General features: G+C 37.8%; 1 protein-coding gene across 3 annotated transcripts in view; it reads right to left on the minus strand.

The window, feature by feature from the left end:
- Nucleotides 1-24,975, minus strand: part of fnip1 (folliculin interacting protein 1) — a 63,387-nt gene extending 38,412 nt beyond the window's left edge. For 2 of the 3 annotated variants that reach the window (XR_009649742.1, XM_060890241.1), the window contains exons 1-10: nt 24,742-24,975; nt 14,741-14,870; nt 11,333-11,464; nt 11,059-11,162; nt 10,803-10,877; nt 10,636-10,727; nt 8,215-8,298; nt 7,226-7,297; nt 6,439-6,574; nt 6,082-6,283 (exon numbers count right to left, since the gene is read on the minus strand). Coding sequence is in view for 2 of the 3 variants with exons in the window: in XM_060890241.1 (XP_060746224.1) it covers nt 6,082-6,283; nt 6,439-6,574; nt 7,226-7,297; nt 8,215-8,298; nt 10,636-10,727; nt 10,803-10,877; nt 11,059-11,162; nt 11,333-11,464; nt 14,741-14,870; nt 24,742-24,830 (1,116 nt within the window). In the remaining variant the exon portion in view is untranslated. The remainder of the gene's footprint in view (nt 1-6,081; nt 6,284-6,438; nt 6,575-7,225; nt 7,298-8,214; nt 8,299-10,635; nt 10,728-10,802; nt 10,878-11,058; nt 11,163-11,332; nt 11,465-14,740; nt 14,871-24,741) is intronic. The other variant, XM_060890242.1, reaches the window with a different exon arrangement.
- Nucleotides 24,976-25,647: the final 672 nt, after the last annotated feature.

Here is a 25,647-nt window from a genome sequence, read left to right on the forward strand (position 1 = left end):
CTCCTTACCCAACTGCTGGTGTTGGGGACAAATTACCAATGTAAGATGTGTGCACCACTGACTGGGAAGGCGTCGCCTAAGCCATAGACAATGGCTATGTTTCAGGAAGACATGAAGCATGGGAAGGGCCCAATGATTGTCCTTGGAATTAACTTGGAGATTTCCTTTTAGAGCCAGGATATGAAACCCTCAGGCATGCCTTTGACCAAGTGAAAGTAACTGACTCATCAGGTTCAGACCCATGTCGTGTGCCCCTTCCTGTATTTTGCAATTATTAAAGATAATTCACACCAAATAATACACAACAGAAAAGAACAACCCAGTTATTGGTCTCCAAAACAGTGTTCATAAATGTTATTGCAAGTGGCTCATTATAAACTTATAGTGCGGCATTTAAGTCTGGACAAAACAATGAACTCTCTCATAGCCTGCTTCTATAAGTCAGGCATTCACAGTGTTTGTGGGTGATGTCCGGCAGGTCACAAATTTTTATTTATTTAACCTTTATTTAACCAGATTAGTCTCATTGAGATATAGAATCTCTTTTTCAAGAAAGACCTGGCCAAAATAGCAGAACAAATTCTGATGAATCCGCCACACACCCCAAAAACCTCATTGCATCCCTTCTAATAGTTGGTTTCCTTTAAAGATAGTTAGTATGAAATTCATCAGAACACTGGAAGAGACTGCACAAGCACATTGTTCTGGTCCTGGTGGAGTATGAAACACAATACCCTGATGCTCAGCTAAGTGGAAAGAAAATAATTGTCTAAAATATCTCTGCAATCTGTAGCATTAACATTACTGTTCACTGGAAATACAAGGCCTAACCCAAACCCTGAGAAACAGCTCCAGACTGACATTATCTCTCCTCCACTACATTGCTGCTGGTATCACGCATTCTGGTACGTAGCATCCTAGCATTCATCCACCAAACTGCCAGACAGAAGTGTGAGGGTTTGTGTGAAGATGCTCATCCATGGAAACACATTACATGATGCTGCCAAAACACAGATATTATGATGTTGCTTATAGGGGCAACAGATAATAGAATGTAAAAGTCAAATGTACTATTCTCTGTACACTAACAGTCACTGCCTATCACAGTGTTTGTGTTAGATATTGTGTGCTATGCTCATCCCAATTGCTAGAGGGATACCTGGAACATGACCCACTTCCCTATAAAAAAAAAATAAATAAGAGAGTGATAAGTAGGTTCAGTTGGAGCTCCCCATTGTTCCCCTCCTTTGGTGAAACTGTGTGTGTGTTGTGTTTTTGCTCAACCATACGTTTGATGCTTTGTTTCATTTATTGCATGTATGTATGAGGTTTTTTTTTAAATAGCACTTTTTGCTCATTTACATGCTTCATATTTTGTGTATTATGTTTGGTTTGTGAATAGAAGTTAATTAGTTGTTTTCCTCTCTAGAGGATTATTTTTAGCTTATGCTTGTATACTGTGCTCATACGGTTATGATGGCCTAGGTAGTGTATATCCTTGAACTGTGCTAGGGTGTAGCCCAGAACTAAAACCCAAAAGACACTGAGGCTACATTGATGTAGTGCATCTACATTCCATAACCCACTGCATTAAATGGGCATGTGGTAGCCTAGTGGTTAAGGATTTGGGCTATGGTTGCTAGTTTGATCCCAGGTCCACCAAGCTGCCACTGTTGGGCCTTTAACAAGGCCCTTAACCCTCAATTGCTCAGTTGTATAAAAAAGTGCATTTGTCAAATTCTGTAAATGAAAATGAAAAGTCATCACAACTTGGAAGGTAATGTTCAAACCTGCATTCAGAAGAGAAGTAAATGTTGTTTACTGTTTGTTGTATGAGTTCAAAGACCAGTGCAGCTTATTGGAGGAAAAAGACTGAACTAAAAGATGGAAAGGGAGTGTGAGGAAAAACAAATCAAGTGTAGTTTTCAGATTTTGGGAAAGTTCATTGTCTGAAGAGAAGTGACATGCAAATTGATGCCAAACTTAAAACATATGCTTATGTACTGTCTACCCCATTTTCTCATCCTTCGTTCACTACTAGAGATGCGCCGATCAGCATTTTTGGGGCCGATCACCGATCACCAAGATCATGAGCTGCCGATTGCCGATCACTGCCGATCACAGAATGGCAGGGGAATGGGAATCTTTTATCTATAATCTAGCAGAGTTTGCACCATTTTTAGAAATGAAATTAACTCTAAATTACTGTATTGAGAAAAAAAAAAAAACTGTAGAAATAGGCTACAGTCAAGATCTTGAAGAACCACCAAGTGTTTATTTTAGAAAATGAGAACTTGAGGCTACTGTAGGCCATCTTTCCCAAATAAGGCAGAGTAACTTAAATTATTCCAAACAAAGAGGGGTCAGGCAAACACACATCAGATCAGCTTAATGGGATGTAGCCTCTTAATACACTGATTACATTTTATAATTGGCAGAAAAATGTAAAACTTGTTACACCAAAACTGGCTACTGCCACAAAGGACAAAACTATGGCAAGTGGTTTTTTTCTGTTATTATTATGAATGTCTGATGTAGTTGAGGAACCAACTACATCAGATCCAAAAAATAAAATGAAAGCTACTGTAAGCCAATGCCATCCTTTCTAAATAACAAGGCAAACAAGGAGGCCAAGCAGATAGTTACCAACCAGATGAACTTGGAATGGTATGAGGTTACATAGGCCCAGGCTACTTGAAAAATGTAAATAAAATGTAAATAAAATTTTTAATATATTAAAATTAAACAATTGGCCACAAAATGTTTCAAACCAAAACATGCTGGGCCTCGGCCTACTAACACAGAGTACAAAATCCTTCAGGTCTCAATCATAAAAGGCATCACTCACACATCACTACTAGTTTAAATACATCACTCACAGTCGGCTGGTTGAGGGATGGGGATGTTGTTGGCTTCGGCTGGTTTAGTTTCTCATACTCGGCATATTCAGTTGTACTGCTTGTTCTAAGATGCCTAATCATCTTAGTGGTATTAAAATGCCGTTGCTTGCTTCCACCTCGAGGGATTTCATCACAACATACATTGCAAAAGGCTAACTTTACGTCTTTATCGGACACTTTGGAAAAACTTCCAGACGGGAGAACTCATGTTGCCACTGGTAAGCTCTGCTCTGCTGTTGTTTACCTGTGCGCCGTGCATGCACGTGTGAAAAAGTCGCGCCAGTAATTTACGTCACGTGATCGGCTTTTTTTCTCGGCGCTTTTGGGGTTCGCCGATCAAGCTATTTTTAGCCAATATCGGCCGATCATGATCGGTGGCCGATCAATCGGAGCATCACTATTCACTACCCATCAAACCCAAACAGATCTCATATAGCACAATGCTCATATCATACACCCTCATGTTTTTGCTGCTCTAGATCACCTGCTGGTAAAAGTTGAATTTCCACAGTTTGGTTCTGTTGAAGACAATGGTCCTATCTCTTTTGTAAAACGATATAAAACTTCAGACCCCTTCAGGTCACTTACTGATTTCAAAATTATTAGTATCTCTTACTTCAGTGTAAAATGGTACAGCTAACAGTTGGTGGTTGGCAGAAAGAAGAAATATTCACTTGGAACCGGTCTTTTTGCATGGTTTCCTAAACGTCGACTATGAAGCCAAAGCCACAAAACGTCTGCTGGAAAGAAAATTCAATTCAATTTATTTGTATAGCGCTTTTCCCATGGACTCAAAGCATTTTTACAGAAGAAGAAGAAGAAGAGGGAAGAAGAAGAGGGAAGAAAAATCCTGAGATGATATGAGGAAGAAACCTTGAGAGGAACCAGGTCCAGAAGGGAACCCATCCTCATTTGGGTGACACTACAGAAAATAATGTAAATGTAAATAATGTCCTTTCTACAACAGTTTATAATAGTGCAACCGAGAGCTCCTGAGGTACCAATGGGTCATCGTAAACTCTGAGTTCAGCACAGACCTGATTGCTGATAGACACTAGACCATACAGCTGACAGACAACACTCGTTCAAAGAAGGCATGACAGTCTCTGGGCGGCTCCATCCACAACAATCCCATGAGACACTGGCTGACCATGCAGATCAATCCCTGGCAGGGTGACCCCTGGGTGACAAGACTCCAACCAGAAATAGAACGTCAAGTCCCAAGGTATGTATTCAATACTTTGCTTACCATTATTACTTAAGATGAAAGAAGGCAATGTCTAAAAAGGAAATTATACAGGTCATTTAGATCATTTGTAACCCTTGCCTTGCAACTGGGGAACTGAAAGAGGTGAGTCAGTGAGAATTAAAATACAAATTGAAAGACCTTGAAAAACCAAACAAGTATTTGAGCTCATCTTAAGACAAAACCCTCACACATGTATTTTAGTCTTTCCCAAATGTCAGACTGGACAACCTGAAGATTCAGATGCTACCTATGTTGATTTGTGGAAGATATTTTCAAGCCATGGTTGACACAGGGAGTTCAAAGATAAGAAGAGACCGTTGGAGACCGTTGAAAAGCAATGAACAGTTAGGTTCCAGTCATGGGCAAACCTTCAAGCAAGCTAAAGAACAAGAGTTATCTGCTTTAGGTTGGTGGAATTGTGAATGGGAATTGCAAGGAAAGAAATATTCTTTAAGTTTGCATGTCATGAAGGATGAAGACCTCACTGTACCCATCATCCTGGGTATGGATTTTATTGTATTGACTGGAATCAATCAGAATTTTTGTAAAGCTCAGTATACCTTACCTGACATAACCACCAAGATGGTCCACAGTTTGGAGACATGAAATAGGACATAGACACATAATTGCATTATAACCACCAATAAGGTACCTATTTGTAAAATGTTTGTCAACCAAGAAGTCAAGACTATGCTGGATAACAAAATCATTAGACCATAATTTTCTCCTTCTGCAACAGTGGTCCTAGTACTGAAGAATGGTGGTGGTCAGGGCTTTTTTTTTTTTTTTTTTTTTTAAATTTTAAAGGATGGATAGGATTTATTTTCCATAGTATGCCACAAAAACAAAAGGAAGCCAAACTTCAAGTAGTAACACACACAACAACTCTTTGAGTGGTCACCTTGGCAGACTCGAGACTCTGCTGAGACTATGGACATTTGCTATGCATGATATTGTGTTATCTTTGTCAGATCATACATCAAATTTAAATATTAGTCAGTGTGACAAACGTGCAAAAAGATAAAAACGCCAGGAAGGTGCAAACACTATCACACCTTTGTAGATAGGTGTGTGCCTTTCTAAATCATCTCCAATCAACTGAATTTACCAATCAAGTTGTTGGGCTCCAATCAAGTTGTAGAAACATCTTACGAATTATCAGTGGAAACAGAATGAACCTGAGCTCAATTTTGAGTGTTGGTCGGATGTTGATTGTTGGTGACTACCGACCAAAATCTAAGTTGGTCAGTAAATCCAATTAATACACAGTGGATGGAAAATACCATCTAGGAAATCATGTGTTCAACTTCTTTCCTTACAAAAAACATTTTTTTTTGTTTTAAGGAAACAAAAATACTTTACAAAATTCTTGGAACATCTAGTCAGGTTATGTTGGTGGTTTTATTATTTGGTAATGGCAGACTAGATAATCCGGAAATTGCAAAAAGGACTTGTAATTTAGACAGGCATGTACTTCAGTTCATCAGAGAGCGTGACACTTTTACATGAAAATAGTGTTAGTTTGTCCAAATTTAGTCTGAAAGCATTTCCACATTCTTCTATTATGCATTATATGCCAATGGTGGAATAGTTTTTGTAGGAATTCGAATATCTCTGATGAGACTGATTACTGTTACTGTCCATTATTTCACAATTATTTCACATCCCCAATTTTTATTGCAGCAGCGGTCCAAGTGTATAAGAACTTGTATTTAGTTTTTCAATATATCTGTATACTATCCATACCAGAGAATTTTTTTTATTATTTATATAAAAAAAGCAGCAGTGATCATATAAAGAATGTATTTGTTAATATACCCTGATGCCACAAATATCTCAGTCCTCTATAGTCAGAATGAAATATTGTATACTGTAGCATTATGCTATGTATTAAATCATGTGGGGCAAATTTGTAAGACGAATGTGCCATACCTGTTCAACTGAGCTTTTCAATTTGTTCATGTGGCTCTCAAAGAGGGGAAAGTGGGAGAAGAAAAATTCCTGGAACTTGCTGTTCTCATCTTCATTGGGTGACAAGAGGAAGATAACTCCGATGGCTATCTTCTTCTTCCGTGCTGTGCCTAGGCTTGTGACACCACCATCATCTAACATGTTAAAGCTCTCCTCTACAGACCTGTTCCCAAATATACAAAACAAAAATAGTATAGCCAGCTATTTTTAATCAGCATGTACACATTAACATCATATGAGATCGAATGATTTGGTTGTTCTCACAACCAAAAATCAAAGGGATATTCTGTCTTTGAACACTGCTTGCAGCATTCTCACCATCGTGGGAAGACTCCATTTTCCAAGCTGGTGGTCTGACTACGTAACCAGCGGCGTTGATAGCTACCGGCACAGCTACTGGTGAGAGAAGAGCCGGGTGACGAGAATGGTGTGATCAGCAGACTACTCAGAGATGCTGCAGAAGGACGTAATTTGATTGTATGAGGTCAAGTTTACTATAGCATACACCATACTACCTCAAATCACTCAAATTGGTTCTAATATTGTATTTTATCTAAAATTGTAAATTACAAATTATTTTGTCTCTACTCCAAATAGTCAACTACAGCTATAAAAAAATAAAATGAAATGAAGGTTTATACATTTTATTTTAAGCGGATTCATTTTTAAAAGCACTAAAAAATAACATTTATTTGAAATTAACTGAAACCACATGAATAACATTTAGTAATAGATTTAAGATATAGCTGCGTTAGCCAATTTCAAGACCATTTATTTATTATCAGCTTCAAAATATTCAAGGGTCCCAAATACATTTAATGACAAATAAGCCTAGATGATGAATTAAAATGAAATGCAACAGAATAAAAGGATGGGCCTTTCTCTGCACATGGTTAAGATGAGGTGGTGGAAGAATTGATATGACTTGTTGAGTGTGAGGGAGTCATTACATTATGCCCTTCGGAGTCAACAGATGCTAATTTCTCATACCAGTCTCCAAATATCTAAGAAACCTTCATAATTCAGCATAGATTATTAATTTTAAAAAAATAAATGTGCATTTTACAACTAACTACATTTGGATGTCTCTCAGACAGATACACACCTGATCTTGCAATACCGCTCTCTCTCTCATCGTATGGTCCTCGGGTAGGCATGTCCATAGGGTTACTGTGACCTAGAAAGGAATTCCGCAAAGAAATATAGTTTGACAAAAGGTAGAAATGCTTCAATATTCTACAGCAAAGGGCATTGCTACCCACCACCATTACACCTCTACACTAGTGGGTCAAATACAGGTCATGTGTGCAATTTATTCCCTGAACATTCAGTGCTAACAGGCTTTATGATGTGCATATATTTGTAGGGCAAACATCTCAAACTGTAATGCTCTATAGCAACAATAATTCATTAATTTCAGTTTGTTAACTAAAGGAAGAAACTCCAGTTTTTTTTTTTGCCTGAGTGCTATTCAACAACCTGATATTTGAGAGGTAAACTCACTTAAGCAATCTGGATATAATAGCTAGAATCCACAATCATATATAGTATTGATTTTTTTTATGCTCCTGGATCGGTCTCTAGTTCTGACTGTTCTGACTTGTTTTGTTTTTGCTTTGTACTTTGTCCTATTATCTTTTACAATAAACTGTGTTTTTTTATAACAATGTAGATGTTTGTGGGTGGGGTGTCAAAGTTGACTTTAGCTTTTAGACCAGTTATGCGCAATAAGCAAGACAACATGTCACTAACCCTAAATAATTTTTAAAGATGTAGGCAGATGAGCAATTCATAAGCTAGTTTATTTCCTCACTCCTGCCATCAACTTGTGTAGGATGCTACAAGTAAGATAAGGGGAGTGAGCAAGGAAGTAAAGAATCAAAAAGTAATTATGACATAATTGACATGATGGTTATAGCTAAAGTGAAGTAGTAAAAAAAAAGCAAAAAAAGTGATGAGCTTTTAAGGAGGTGAATGAAGGAGAAAGTACGGTCCAAAACATTTTATGGTGGGTATGCGCTAGCCACAAATAGCTACATGCTGATTCCACATACAATATTCCTTGCTTCACACACCCAAACACACAGCGCCAACCTGAAAAGAAAGAGGCGCTCTTGATCAGACGGAGAGGGCCCTGCTCAGAGAAGGCCCGACGAGGGCTGCATAGCTGAGAAAATCCTGTGCAGGATCATGTCCACAGATAACAGAAATGGGTAATAGGTTGGGGGTAAACAGAAAGAATATGACGGAGAGAAAGGGAGAGAGAAAGACACAGAACCAGATTAGTCAAGCAAAAAGACCTAAGACATGAGAACACAGTGCTCCTTGCAAGTTTGTAAACCCTTTAGATATTTCTATATTTCTTCATAAATAGATGAATACATCTGACCCAAAAGCAGACAAAGTGAACCCAATTAAACAAATCAGACAAATATATTATACTTGGTATTTTTTATTCAGTAAATGCTCCAATATTATATCATATATCTGTGAAAGGCAAAGTTATGTGAACCTCTAGGATTAGTATTTATTTTAAGGTCAAATTAGAGTCCATTTGATTTCAGTCAATGGGATTACTGTGTGCCTCATTTTATTTACAAAACAGAGATATATCAAAGTCTGATGTTCATGATGCATGTTTGTGAAAGTGGATCATGGCAAAAACAAGGGAGATTTCTGATGACGTCAGTTATTGTTGCTCATCAGGCTGGAAAAGGTTACAAAACCATCTCTAAAGAGTTTGGACAACAATCTTTAGTCAGATAGATTCTGTACAAATTGGAAAAAAATTAAGACCATTGGTTCCATCCCCAGAAGTGATCAACCAACAAACCACGTCAAAAGCAGGACATGCAATAGTCTGTTGGGTCAGAAAGGAATACATGGTAACATCTAAGCAACTAAAGGCCTCTTTTACTTTGGCTTATGTTAATGTTCATGAGTCTACAATCCAGTGAACACTGAACAACCTTGGTGTGCAAGGTAGAGTTGCAAGGAGAAAGCCACTACTCTCCAAAAAGAACATTGCTGCCCATGAAGTTTGCTAAAAAATCAAGTGGACAAGCCACAGTACTATTGGAAAAATAATTTGTGGAAGAAGTGAGGCCAAAATAAAGCTTTTTGGTTTAAAGTGAGAAGTGTTATTTTTGGAGAAAGGAAAATATTGAATTTCAGCATAAAAACCTTCTGTGAAATGGTAGTATCATGCTTTGAGCCTGTATTGCTGCATCCTGGCCATGACAGCTTTCCATCATTGATGGAACAATGAATTCAGATTTATGCTAGTAAATTCTAAAGTAAAATCGGGACATGAATTGAAACAGGTCAGGCACCAAGACAACAATCACAAGCACCCAATTCTGTCTAACAAAGAATGATTAAAGATGAACAAAGATAAAGTTTTTTATAGCCAGGTAAAAGTCCTGGCATTAATACAAAAAAAAAAATAAAATTGAAGGACCTGAGGTAAAAACAGTTCATGTGAGGACACCCACCAAAATTACACTGTTGAAGCTCTTCTGTACTGAGGAGTGAGATAAAACTATTCCAAGCCGTAAATATAATAGTTTAAAGTAGTATAATATTTTAGCTCATTTGTTTGATTGTGTTCACTTTGTTTACTTTTAGGACTAAAATATCTGATGATAATTACTGATATTTATGCAGAAATATATGAATTTCTAAAGTGTTCACAAACTTTAAAGCAACACTGTACATCCAAGGCAACGGAAGCATAACAGCATGTAACAGAAATAGAGCTAAACCAAATACATGTTAATATTTGCATGATTTCAAATACAATTAAAATAAATTAAGCTAATAATAATAATAATAAATTCTAATCACATAAAACTGTAGTAGAAGCCCATGCTATATCAATGGTTGGACATAGTTATAATGTGTACCTATGGTCCTGGACTTTATCCAGTGTGTCTGCAAATTTGCCAGGCTTGATAGGTAGTATATCGTTCTAGTTTTGCAAGATGTAGAAAGACTTTGCACTGGCAATGCTAATGGTGTACAGCTTACACCTAGCTTATTTAACCTACTTTGTACAATATTCTCACATAAACTTCATTTAGATGCAAGCTGTGGGGACAGCTACCACTGGCACATGCTTACTTATTTTGTGTCATTTCTCAGCATGTCCTAATTAAACAGCAATTATTGTTTGTCAGCCTTTAAGGATTTGCTTTGGATTGCTTTTAAAAGTCATTAATATAAAATAAACAAGTTTCTGAAAACTTTCAATAACATGTGTACACACAATTAAAATAACTAAGCTATTTAAACTTGACAACATATTTCACATAACATTCATTAACTTGTGCCAATTATACAATACAAATCCCATCAATCAAGGCAATTTAGTGACATATATAAATTTATACAAACTCAAGTGTTCACAGTCATTATGATGTACCTAGATTTTCATGTTTCTTGCACAAATATCCCTGTAGCAATGTATAAATTTACGTTTTGTACCCAGCTGATTAAGATCCATTGTGTAATTACCTATATTCCCCAGGAAGCCATTGACCACAGTATGCTGATCTGGCCTGAGAGCTCTTGAGTCTTGATTGATGAACTCCAAACTATCTTGCAGCCTTAAACAACATTAGAAAAATGTTAGATGTTCTAAAAAAAGCATTAATGAGGAACAATATATGAGCAGAGCTTACGTGTTTAGGCTACCATACACACTGCCACCTGTCCGTGCTGTAAACACTTTGCTAAGCATCAGCTGTGGGGGAGATCTGTACATGAAAACAAAGACAGCAAGAGTAAGAAAGAGAAAGTATGTGTGAATGTGTGTAAGTAAGAGAGAGGCATAGATTACTGTATAGTTTAGAATGTGTCTGCTTTTTCAGCCAAATAATACCACACAAACATGTATTCTTCTAATAAATTCTTCAATGAAATGGCTTTCTTCCTAACCGAATCTGATGGATTTTCAGTGTAGACCCTTTGTAGCTCATTGCCACTGACCCAAACATCATTTCGCCCAACATATTGGGGTCTGAAGAGCAGTGTGAAGTACCCTGAGGACAGAAAGAAGGTACTGTCACTTTTTGCCACAAACATACTCAACATTCATCATTAAATAAAGAAAACGTCACAGTATGCATGTCTCATCAGCTCTACTGACCCAAAGAAAGAGCATAAAGAAAACCAAAAAGAAGGTCTGGGGGAAGCACCGTGACCTGCTAACCTGGAAACGATTGTGCTCCATGGGCTCCGAGGCACAGGAAGAACTGCTGTCCAGAGAGCTGGAGCTGCCCCCAGCTGGCCTCAATGGACAACATTTTCTGAAAATTTTGTCTTGAGACTCACCACATGTCTTCTAAAAACATAAGTGCAGAAAAGCTAGAATAAATATACATATCTGTGGTTTGCTATCATATATTTTTGATTTATAAGAGAACATCTGAATACCATCCTCTATCAAAAATATACACAATAAAACAGACTATATACTAAGAAAAAAAAATACAATGATAAAGAATAAATAAACTCATAAGATTGATTTCATATTATGTATGATTACAATTAACTATGTATTCTAGCCTTAAAAACTGACAACTCACTAATAATAAGAAGTTTTAATTTGGAATAGATTTAAATTTGCCTGCTCAGATTAAAATAAATGTTTATAAAGAAATTCAAATAAATAAATACAGCTAAATTAAAAATTATAAGCTCATAATAAACACATAAAAATACTTTGTAGTAGTCACTTAAAACAAGGTCATTTGATACACATGGCATCTTCCACTTTACTATTTACACGTAAAACAAATGTCTATACACCCACTGACAAAGCATACAAAAGCAGTTGAACATGTGATCCACAATCATGAATTCCACACAGTAAACTGCTTAGCTGTCAACTCCATCACTTTCTCACACAGAAGATACAAGATCCTCTGACAAAGAATATCATGGGAATGCAGTCACAGTTGCTCTCAGACTCTCTCACACTCCCCTTCAATCACATGCATCAGACAGTTTACTTAAAGCCTTTATAATCAAGCTATACAACTGTGGCCACAGAATGTTATGAAGAGTGATCTGATGAATTAATTGCAAAATCCCTCTTTGCTATAAAAATGAACTTAATCCCCCAAAGATTTCTAAAACATTTAACAAAAACATTTTCACTGCATTTCAGCCCTGCCACAAAAGGATCAGCTGACATCATGTCAGTGATTCTCTAGTTAACACAGGTGAAAGTCTTGAGGGCAAGTCTGGAGATTACTCTGTCACGATTAAGTTAGAATAAATGACTGGAAGCTATGAAATTATGGTGGTGATTTAAATCATTGTTCTTCCTCTGGTAACTATGGTTGCCTGCAAGGAAACATGTGCAGTCTTCGTTGCTTTCCACAAAAATTGATTCATAGGCAAAGATATCATCTCAGGGAGTCAGATCATCTCACAAAGTTTTTCCTTGCCATCATCGCCTCCCACTTGCTCATTAGGAATTGATGGTAGAGATGTATAGTATTTAAAATTTTAAATGTATACCATATTTTCCGCACTATAAGGCGCACCTAAGAGCCTTAAATTTTCTCAAAAATCGGCCGTGCGCCTAATAATCCAGTGTGCCTTGTGTGTGCACGGAGTTCCAAAAATCTGTAAAAATGTTGTGCGACTTTGGTAAGCGCTCCACTTGATTGACTGTCGGACCATTTCCCGCTGACACAGGGACGTAATACATATGTATGCTGGCAGCGATAAACCAATCAGAGAACATTACGTAATACGTACAGTACGTACGCTTACCTCCGCCACGCCTCCGGAAGGTATACTACCGGTATATTGCAAAACATTTGTTTCTTCCTAACCATTATGCGCTCCACACTCCAGTCCAGTAGGTGGCGGTAAATGCGGTAAATAAGTTGGTTTACCATCCACCAATAAAAAAAACAGAAGAAGAAGACAACATTTGTTTGTCTAAGGACCCCCGAAAATGGCACCAGTGAAGAGAGATGCTTACGAGGCACAATTCAAACTACAGGCTATCAGTTACACGGTTGTAAATGGGAATAGAGCAGCTGCAAAAGAATTCAACATCAATGAATCTATGGTTCGAAGTGGAGGAAGCAAGAAAATGAACTGTGCCAAGTTAAGAAGACACAGTAGATGAGGACTTTGATGGATTTGTGGGAGAAGATTGATTAAAAAATAGTGTGTGTGTATTGTTCAATAGTAGAATAAAATTCAACTAAACTCAGTTATTATACGGTGCGCCTTATGTATGAGTTAAGTACAGAAATAGACCCCGTAATTGAGACTGCACCTTATAATTTGGTGCGCTTTATAGTGCGGAAAATACGGTATATTCACTTATTTTATTTTATTCTTCTTCTTCTTAATAATAATAATAATATTCTGTTCTTTTTCTATAATTGTGTAATGCTTCTTTGAGACTATGTGAAGAAGCTCTATACAAATAAATTAAATTGAATTGAATTGAAAGGATTGCTGCTAGTAAAACTGCACCAGAGTCCACCATTTATTGGATCATCAAGAACTTAAAGGAGAGTTTCAATTGTGAAAAAGGCTTCAAAGCACCCGAGAAAGTCCAACAAGTGCCAAAACTGCCTCCTAAAGTTGATTCAGCTCAGGGCATCACTAGTGCAGGGCATGCTCAGGAATGGCAGCAGGCAGGTGTGAGTGCATCTGCATGCACAGTAAGGCAAAGACTTTGGAAGATGGCTTGGTGTCAAAAAGGGCAGCAAAGAAGCCACTTCTCTCCAGGAAAATCATCAGGGACAGACTGATATATTGCAAAAGGTACAGGGATTAGACTGCTGAGGACTGTGGTAAAGTCGTTTTCTCTGATAAATCCCCTTACCGATTGATTTGGTCATCCAGAAAAAAAGTGCCTGGAGAAGAAAAGGTGAGGACTACCATCATATGTCATGCCAATAGTAAAGCATACTGAGAGCATTCATGTGCGGGGTTGCTTTTCATTCAAGGGAGTGGGGCTCACTCACCATTTTGCCTAAGAAAACAGCCATAAATAAAGAATGGTAAAAAAATCCTCCAAGAGCACCTTCTCCCAACCATTTCTATAAGGCAAAAGTGATAAATAAGTGGCTCGATTTTTGAGTTCCATGGCCAGGAAACTTCGCAGACTATAATCCCACTCAGAACGATCACCGAAAACCCACAAATTCCAACAATCCAGCACTGCAAATTGACTTTTTGAATAAACTTAATGTAACAGTCAATAAAAGTCATTGACACTCATGAAATGCATGTAATTACTTTAGTATACTATAGCAAATAGCCATAACACCATAGCAGTGTTTTTAGACCTTCTGACAAAAAGGTCTAAAAACACTGAAGCAGCAGACTTTGTAAAAATTATTTTGTCACTTTCAAAACCTTTGGCCACGACTGTATACTATACAACCCAATCAACAATGCACATACAAAATGTGCCACTTTGTAAAATGTAATAGCTTTTTAATAAAATTAAAAGTAAATCATTTGTATATTATTATTTATTTTCTTTAGCTTGTGTTTAAATGTTACTAGTATTTAGTAGGTAATGCTTGTAAATGCTGACAAATGCTTGGGATTGGGAAATGGAGGTACGGGTGCTCACCATTGCGCCTTCCTCCGTGCCTCTCTTCTTAGCATCAGAGTCAAAGAGGATATTCCGTCCTCGTCTTTCGCAGTCTTGGTAGACGATAAGGCGGATCTGGCTGGGCTCCAACTCTGGGGATGGCCAGGTGCTGTAAAGAAGATAATAGTGAGAAAGAACACTAAATAGATCCAACACACAGCAGCTTTGTTTTAAATACTCTTCAGCCAATGCTTACTCGTAAACACACACTGGGAAAAACACTGGCGTACTGACTAATAACCTTGCATAAATCATTAGATGGCGTAATTGGCTCCCACTGGAAACCAATTTTAACATTCTAGCAATTACTAAAATTAACATAAGTAAATAAGTAAGAGGTTTGTTCAGCAAACACTACAGTTTATGTAGTGGAAATAGGGTTATTGCATAGTATTAAGAGGTGACCTTTAGCTCACACACTCCATTTAAATGTCATTTATGTGATTCATACAACATACCTGCAAACTCACAAGAGGTGAAAAAGGTGACAAGGTTCGAAATAAAACCGCCGCCTAAGAACTACTTCGCCTAATTATAGTAATTACCACTTACTATAATTATTAATGGAAGTAAGCGGTTTCGGACGCAGCTGAAAGAAGCCCCCCCAACTAAAAACTCTTCGGATCTACACGATTCACACAAATGACATTTTGATTAAAAACGGCGAATTTCGCCGAAAAGCGACTAGTTTGCAGGTATGATATAACCAATTTGTAATTCATCCAAAAGTTTGAATAACATACATCATGGCAAAGACAAGCCTGCTTCTTTTCATTACAATTAAGAAATTATATGAACTTAAAATTAGCAAATGTGTAGATTTTATTATAAGGTTGCCCAGAATGTACAGAATTTTACTCTCTCCAGGAAATACTTGAAACCATAGCTCTTCAGCTACAGATGGATTTATTCTTCTTGTTTTCTAACTGCATCCCTGTCATCGTATCCACTGTTGAACTTTTTACATTACAAGACAATATGCAAAATACACACCTTTATAGAAAACAAAATATTTTATAGAAGTATAGAAGACATTTTTGCTTGTTTGTTTATCTGCAATCGTATTGTTCTTCTCTTCAGCTAAGATAAAGACACATTTCTTTCCATTAGTTGCCTGGGTTACGTATGTATGTGTGGGCGGAGCTATCAATACAGGGGTGGGACCCATTTGGGTTAGGGACATGTTTGTTTTGGTGATTTTGTGTGTCAACATTGGCTTTCAAAAATCGGAGACCCTGCCTTTAACTTCTTGACAAACTGCAAACATTTCGCTTCATGTGCTCTTAGCAAACTGCGACACAAAAATGTGTCTGTTCGTCACAGATACAACATATTTCCTACCCAATGTTAAAGTAAAATCAACACTTCTCACTCACTCACTCATCTTCTACCGCTTATCCGAACTACCTCGGGTCACGGGGGGCCTGTGCCTATCTCAGGCGTCATCGGGCATCAAGGCAGGATACACCCTGGCAGTGCCAACCCATCGCAGGGCACACACTCTCATTCACTCACGCAATCACACACTACGGACAATTTTCCAGAGATGCCAATCAACCTACCATGCATGTCTTTGGACCGGGGGAGGAAACCGGAGTACCCGGAGGAAACCCGAGGCACGGGGAGAACATGCAAACTCCACACACACAAGGCAGAGGCGGGAAAAATCAACACTTATAAATTAATAAATTATATAAATAATGTACAGGTAATAAATAAAAGAAATGACATGAATCACATTTATGGCCATCAAATCAGCTTTGTGATTTCACTTGAGTATTAACCTTCTTTTACCCTTTCATCTCAGCTTAACACTGTGAGCTCAACATTATGAAATAGCAACCATTTATTCTGCTTTAAGCAATAGAACCAGGGCAAATGCACTTCTAAATTCAAGTCACTAATTAAGAGTTTCTTCATTCTGACCCTTCCATTATACCTGGGATACACTTCAGTTCCTCTAGCCAGTCTCCAACAATTTTGAGGTGAACAATCCTCTTGAAGGATGACATTATTAACCTTCATGTTTTTCTTATCCTTTTCCAGATTGAAGGTTAAGATATTACTTTTTGCAGAGAGGTGCACCTGGTACCATCATTTACACAGGTATATGTCTTGACTCACAAACCATTCAGGAGACTGAACAGTATATTATCTGCGACTTCATCAGGAGAATGTGATTTGGAGTGAGAGGTTTGAAAATTGTTGGGTCATTGAAGTGTTCTGCTGTCAGAGGTCACTTCATACAAAAAGGTCCCATGTGAGGAAATTTCAAGTGTCTTTCCAGATTGATCAAAAGGTTGCCATAAGAACACTTCTAATTGTCCCAATTTGTTTTTCCCATATGCCTCCCATGTGACTTGATGATGAGATGTTCATTATGTAATCACATCCATGGTCTTTCAGCTGTTCATTATCCAAGTCCTTCATTGCATCAATGAACACTCTGTTCGCAACCACAAAGTTAGTACCTTGATCACACACAAGCTGTCCACGAATTGCAATTGCACTTCTGCATCCCACAACCCAAATTCCATTGGCGCGCATTTCGTTTACGGTCATACCTCTACCTTGATGATGCACCTTCTCTTGATGGTGTTTGATAAGTAATGAAGATACATGATTTACTTTAGGCACAATAACAAGGTGCCTAACGCATGGGTGAAGGCTAGACCTTGTCAAACGTCCTCAAATGCTGAGCACACCAAAGTAATCTACAAATGGACTTTGTTGCTAAATGCTTTCTCTCAGACCAATTTGATCATTAAAAGTTCTACTTCTTTCCTTTCTTAATCACTTGTGGGCTCAATTAGTTTGGGTCTGAGAACCTTGATTTGCTTAGCATAGTGCTTGAGAAAATCAATAGCTTTAACAGCTTTTTTCCAGTTGGGGACAGTAAACCATCGTGAAACACTGAGCTGTTGTGTTAGGCCCCTTGATACATGATCAGCAGGATTACTCTCAGAAGGTAAAAGTGCCATTGCTCAGGATTTGTAATGGACTTGATTTTCTGCATTCTATTTGCCACAAATACATGGAACTACCTTGCATCATTGTTGATGTATCCAAGGACAACCCTTAAGTCGGTCCAATATTGCAGAAGCCTGAGTTATAATTGCACAAGTATCACAACATTAGTGAACAATAGGAATTCAAAGACAATCCAAATTTTAACTGAACTGTCTTAACAGCTGGCCTAGGGTTCTATTGCACCATCTCAGTCGCAAGAGCCTGCAGCGGAATGTGAGGACAGCTGAGAAGATCATTGGAGTCCCTCTATCATATTTACACCACACGCTGCATCTGCAAAGCCCACATATGAATGACCCCACACACCCCTCACACACACTCTTCACCCTCCTGCCATCTAGAAAAAGGTACCAAAACATTCGGGCCCTCACAACCAGACTGTGTAACAGTTTCTTTCCACAAGCCATCAGACTCCTCAATAACGGAACTGAACCAAGAACACCACACACATACACACATGTACGCACACACAAACTGTATGGACTGCAATGACTTCCAATATACATCCATGTACACAGCACCATTATATAAAACTGTTTACATGCTGTTTTGCACACTGTTTTCACTCTTTGCACATGCTGTCTTTCACATTTCAGTTGATTGCTGTTTTGCACAATACCTCAGGTAGCTGCTGCTATAATACTAGGGCTCATTCCAGTATTTCTGCACACTCAATATTGATTACTGTGTACTACAACAGCTATATATAGCTGAAATGGCAATAAAAGCTTCTTGACTCTATTCCTGACTTGACTCTATTAATTGCCAGGGTCTGGAATATTCCATCAATAAACCTGGACCAAAGACCTGTTCCTGCATTTCACTGTGGGCAGAACATAGCCTGGGAAGCTATAGGCTAAGCTGTTCACAGAACATTGAATTTCTTATTACCAAGGTACATTGACATGGTAAATAATTCTAAACACATACCCTGTTCCTGAGAAGATTAAGTTTTCCATAACATATAAACATAGTATTTACAAGCTATAAAAACAGTGGCAGCACAGCAGCAGTGACAGCAGCACAATCTGACCTGTACCAGATTCTGGATAGACGTGGTCTGCCAATGTATACAGACTTTGAAGGACACCTTGAATGAATGCTAACCCCACTAAGGTAAGGAGTGTTATCCATTGGGAGCTGTTGCAATTGCCCATCTGCTTGTCCAGGGTGATAAATGCAGAATCTCGAGTCCACACCAATCCTAGCATTGAAGTCACTAAGCAGGTACAGAAGACAACAGCCTTCTGAGTTCCACTCCCAATTTGCTCCAGAACCAATTTTCTTCATCGGATGTCTCATGTACTTTCATGGAGAGACGTATGCACTGTGTTAAGATTTTAACTAAAAATTGAAAAGCATCAGAATTTTCCTAAAACAAGTTGATGGTTACAGTCCCTATTGGATTAGAGGTTGGCAATGACAATGGGCAGGGATCACAGAAATCACATTTCATTATTCTTTTAGGGCATATTTCCAGGTTGTATCAAAAGCTTTTTCAAGGACAGAAATTCTATTCTCTATTTTGCTTTTCCTTGTTTAAAACTACACTGGTAGTTGCTGATCTTATGCGCTGTCTTAAGTATCCAGACATTATTTTAAGGTTATTTTAAGGTAAAGTTTTTGCACAAAATATTTTCTAGTGCTAAATGAAACCGATCTGACTTCTAAGGAAGGATTTAAAAACTTCCCATCTTATAGCTGCAGAAGTAAGATGCCAGGGACCAGACAAGCAGGTTAATCCAAGGGTAGTGAAATAAAGTAAACGCAAGGCTCAGAGTATTGAGTCTGTCTGTTCCCTGAACTATACAAAATTGTAGAAACAGTCAAACTTGTTTTAGTAACCTGATTACCATGATACTATATAGTCAATACACCAACAGCACCTAACAGGCAGAGGAGGTGGGGTCACAGATATTTAAATGTTAAGATAGGTGCCACACATAAATCTAGATATAAATTCAACACCTTTGAAATTCTTTATACCTATGTACCTACAAAAATAAGTCTACAGATACAATTCAACTAACTGTCAATTACAAACCCTGGGGACCATATTCTGAATTCTGCTGTGAATTTGCAGATTTCATTTGTATTTTTATGATCCACCTGCACTTTGCACATAGCGTACTTTGTCTTTAGCCATTATATGATCAGAAGCATACTTAATATTCTCCCTCTTGAGCTACAGATGCTACTCCCAAGCCCCCAGTTTTCTGAGTTCCTAGTGCAACCACCTCTTCTCTCCAGACCTGCCAGATCCATCCTGATGCCCTACTACTGGTTGGAGTCTTGTCATTGTTGGTACTCACTGCTTTGGGGACGAGTCTGTGTGGACAGCCCGGAGACCCATGGGACTGCTGTGTATAGAACCACTTGAAGTCTGTGGCACCAACTTTGAACTGCTGTTGCAGTGGTCAGATTTGTGCTCTGGTCTCCATTACTGAACATTTGAAGACTTCAGCAGGAAGGAATAAGTGTTATATCGATCACAATCTCAGAAATTATGCTGACCTATAAGTTACACAGAGGGTTTAGGCTGCACAACTACACTTGAAAGTTGCAGAAAGGACATTATTTATAAAAATCACGCTCGCCCGTGTCACCCAAATAAGATACTAAAGGGCATCACAGCTTGCTGCATATGGCAATATGCTGCAAATGGAGCTGCATAGTCAAAGACCAGTTAGAGTGCCCATGCTGACACCCATCCTCTACTGAAAGCAACTACTAGGACATGTGAGCATCATAATTGTAAAACCAAGCAATAGAGGAATGGTAGTGTGATGTGCTATGTTTTGCTGGGAAAACTTGGGATTACACAGTGAAAACCGCTCTATCTTTCACCATGATAATGTTCCCTGGCACACTTTAAAAATGGTTGGTTTGAGGAACATGGCAAATAGTATGAACTGCTGACTTGAGACAACTCCACTGGCTCCCTTCTTCTTCTCACCATACCTCTCAGATTCTATACAGTTCGACGCTCCCTCCCTTACTCTCTGCTCTTTTTCTTCAAGGCTCCTTATTACACCCCTACCCATTTATCCACCATGGACGCTAGAGCTTTTTGTTGCACTGCTCCACATTTCTGTAATTCTCTCCTATAAACCATCCATAACACAGATTCTCTCAACACATTAAAAACACAACTTAAAATTAATTTATTCAGAAGTGCTTATTCCACATGACCTTAGGCTGTTCTTAAATCCCTTTAAATGTGAAAGTGAAAAAGTGAATAAAAAAAAAAAAAAAAGTGAACCCATACTCAGAATTCGTTCTCTGCATTTAACCCATCGAAAGTGCACACACACAGCAGTGAACACACACCCGGAGCAGTGGGCAGCCATTTACATACCTGCAAACTCACAAGAGGTGAAAAAGGTGACAAGGTTCGAAATATACTGTATATATTGTAGTCTTTCAAAAGTGCGTTATTTGAACGGAGAAGCACAGGTATCTATAAAACAGCGTTTATCTATAATGTTAATCGCCGCAAAGACGGCAACCAAAAGCAGTGAAATTTCACTATTCTTATTACCAGAGTTATCATATAATATATAATACAAAACTCTTCTTGTTTTAAATTCTCACTGAGGGCTAAGCCCCCCTAAAGATGAAATCCTAGAACCGCCCCTGCTTGGAACCTTAATAAATTGATGAACACAAATATATAAGATGCGAGGATGATTGAGACGCGAGTCGTCATCTGCTTACTAGTGCTTCACACTCCAGTCCAGTTGGTGGCGGTGAATGCACCAAAAGTTGGTTTTGCCATCCGCCATAAAAAGTCATTAGAAGTAGAGACGCGAGGCATCAGCTTGATAGATGGTTTACTACGCTGCGTCCAAAACCGCCGCCTAAGCACTACTTCGCCTAATTATTGGATGGAAGTTAGCGGTTTCGGACGCAGCTGAATTGTTGTTTACTCTTATTATGTATTACTGGTTTTCATTTATAGGTGCCTATCAAGCCACTCAAGGTCACCATTCAAATACAATATTATTATTATTATTATTATTATTATTATTATTATTATTGGCCTCAAAATCCCCCAGATATCAATCCAGGCAATCATCTGTGGAATGTGCTGTACAAACAAGTCCAGTCCATAAAGGCCCCACTTTGACAAAGGATTTTCTACAACATATTGGTGGCAGATACCATACCACACCTTCAGATGTCTTATGGAATCCATTCCTCACTAAGTGAGAGATGATTTGCCTGCATAAGGGGAACAACAATATCAGGCAGATGGCTTTGAAATTATCACACTGACGTACTTGATATGCATGAAAAATATACCTACACTACCACTAAAACTTACCACGCAGTTGTTTAACTAATGCTCAAAAATGCCACATTCTGAACGGATAATCCAGTCCAATAAATTTAAAGAGACCACAGACTTCTATTTCACAACTATTGTGTGATTTCTATTATAGAAATCACACAACTATTTCAAAAGACACCCATCTCTTGCGTCTTGTTGATATAGGGCCACAAACACAGATGCATCCATGCAACACTCACTTGCATACTTAGCCAAGTGTCTAAATGTCTGACATTTTCTTAGCATGCATTTAGTGATAGACTATTTCTGTAGCCAAATGTATTAATTAGAAAAAAAAAACATTTCTTGCTAGTGTGGCTTATTGACCATGTATTGTGAAGTGCATAGCAATCTGACTTTGCATTCTTAAGATAAATATCCTTTAGTACAAACATGGAATATCCTAAAAAAATTAATGTTCTTTATGTTTTAGTATGATTGCATAAGAAACTGATCACTAGATTTAATATATTATGCTATTAGTATAGTATGCAATTAGTATGTAATTAGTTGATCTTAGGAATTGACTTGTGATACAATCCATACATAGGCATTATGGTGATATAAATGTCAGAGATTTAAAAATAAATAAAACCACTATAAAATCGACTCCATATGTCAGAGTTAATCAGTGTAATTGTTTATGAATGGGGAGTTAAATATAATATCTTTCCTTTTTATTGTTTGATTTAGGAGGTAAACTGACTGAAGGGATAAAGAAAAGTTATAGACTGCAACATTGAAGTGTTCCTGAAATGTTTAACACAGCTGGAATCTGAAGCATTTGTTACACCAATATTTCTAACTTCTGTAATAGAGAGGAAGAAAACCCAAATTGTCCATTATGTTCTCCATATTGTTTGTAATATGCCCAATGTCTCCAATTTATCCTGGTTTAACTGTAAGCAGTTTTGTAAGATCCATTTATATATGTCATGTTAAAAGCAACATCTTATTTATTGGAATCTGGACACCTGGTGAAACTGATATCATTGTGCATCATCTATATACCTATAAAAATTAATCACGTTTTCAGATATGTTTGCCAAAAGGTAACATGTAAAGAAATAATAACAAGGGTCTAAAGCAGATACTTGTGGAACACCACATAGTACTTTAATAGTGGATTAAATGTCTATTGAATTTAATTAAAAAACAGCTTTCTGCAAAATTGTACTTAAAATGACATTCAGGAATATGCTAAGCTAAAGATGAAAAAGAAGGGACAATCCACCCCCAATTTTTTTCTAAAAAGACTAAAAAGCATCAAAACATTTTCATGCAAAAATGAAGAGAGAATTATTTTTCCATTATATATGTATAGGTTGACTGATATAACATCCCAACTTAATGATATGTTGAACCCAAGGCAAAAATAACACTATGTGACCTCGGATCAGCAATACATATTTTCCAATATATTTTACATATTTTTGTAAGTGATATACAAAAAGACCATTTCCCAAAACATTTATAACAAATCAAGGGGCAACAATAAATTTCAGAATTTCCTTAAGAGTTCATCCTTACTGTGCATTGAAAACCCATTTTTGACCATGGGCCAATACTGCTCCTTTCCATAGAATTGATTTAGCTTAAAGAAAAGCTTGGCTTTGCAGAAAGTTTACTGTTACCCTGAAATAAAAGATAGCTACTGCAGCAAAGGTTATACACCTGCAAAGGTGTGTGCCTTTCCAAGTCATGTCCAATCAACATAATTTACCACAGATGAACTTGAATCAAGGTGTAGAAACATCTCAGCAATAATCAGAAAAATGTGAGGCATCTGGGCTAAATTTGTGTTGTTTCAAAGGGTCTGAATACTTGTACATGTGATATTTCAGCTTTTTTTCTTTTTAATAAATGTACAGACATTTCTAGAATTCTGGGGTACTGATTCATTATGGGGTGCTGAATGTAGATTAATAATAATAATAAAAAAAGAATCTGAACGACAGTATTCTTAGGCTGCAACATAACACAATAGGAAAAAGTGAAAGTGGCCTGAAAAGATCTGTGTAATGTATGGGATTTGTTTCACTTATTTGTTTATCAGAATCAGATCTGTGGATATTTCGTAAGTAGACTTCTAAGATTTATCCCTGTAATAGACCATATAAACCTAAATACTTCTACATTTTGTATCCGAATCTTCACACATCAGTAAAACTGAAACAATAAAGACAGTTTACATGCTAGTTGTTGTCTGCTTGTGTAAAGCAAACACTGTTTATTATTGCTGGTGTACATTTTGGTCAAATAGCACTAATAATTTCGGTAAACAACAAAATGAAATGCTTGAACAGAACATGGCAATGTAAATCGCACACTACAGCAGGAAATATTCTGCTACAGTAAAGAGGCGCCTGGTAGTTTATTTACTACTGGTTTTGAGAAGCAGCCATCAAGTTCCTTCGCTACTGTGCTGAAAAGCCGTTCGGCTAGCAAATGAAAAACTGTTTTTTTAGACTGGTAATACTCTCAGTCCATAATCTAGTAAACCAGTACCTTCATGTGTTTATAAAAGAGAATTTAAAGCATATATGTAAGTTGTTCTGAATAAGGGAGTGTGCGAAATGGCGTAAATGTTACAGTACATGTAACTATCCATACGCACCTGAACGCAGATTCGTCCTTGTCGCACTTCGGCGGCGGCGTAAAACCATTTCTTTTATTGAAAAGCTTGTGAAACAGCGTAGGTGGCATATTCGGCCTGCAATTTCACTAGAAAATTCTCGTTTTCTGATTAATTCCTGAACCCGTTCAATTCCTTATAAATGACTCCATTTGTGGCCTAGTCATATGACGAGCATTAGTCACACGAGCTGCTTAACGCCGTCGTATGCAGTTTCCTGTTCTGATTGGCTGATATTTTTGGCTGTAAACCACGTGATCAACAATGATGTTTTATTGGGTTTTGTTGTTGTTATTTGTGTGCGAAGGCTGTTGACGCCAATAAATGTCGAAAAATGCAGGTTAAATTAGGTAAATAACCAATGTCTCTGTGCCAAACATTAACGGCGTCCGTTTGACTCCTTTGATCCATTTCAGACCGACACTAAATTGTGTTCCACTCGGCTGAAAGGAATCATCCGAGGAATACACACAAATGCGCATAGTTCCTATATAGCTAAACGTATCGTTAAGCCGCTAAATCATGGAGTACCATGACGCCCAATTCAATTCAAGTTTATTTCTATAGCGCTTTTTACAAATGACATTGTCTCAAAGCAGGTTTACAGAACATAAACATAGAACAAAAGGTTATTATAAAGATTAAAAGAATACAAAATTCAAGATTAATATTAGATATATTTAAACGTGTTTGTGGGGGGCACGGTGGCTTAGTGGTTAGCACGTTTGCCTCACACCTCTAGGGTTGGGGGTTCGATTCCCGCCTCCGCCTTGTGTGTGTGGAGTTTGCATGTTCTCCCCGTGCCTCGGGGGTTTCCTCCGGGTACTCCGGTTTCCTCCCCCGGTCCAAAGACATGCATGGTAGGTTGATTGGCATCTCTGGAAAATT

Source organism: Tachysurus vachellii, chromosome 17, assembly GCF_030014155.1.
Source record: "Tachysurus vachellii isolate PV-2020 chromosome 17, HZAU_Pvac_v1, whole genome shotgun sequence".
NCBI classification, from domain to species: Eukaryota; Metazoa; Chordata; class Actinopteri; order Siluriformes; family Bagridae; genus Tachysurus; species Tachysurus vachellii.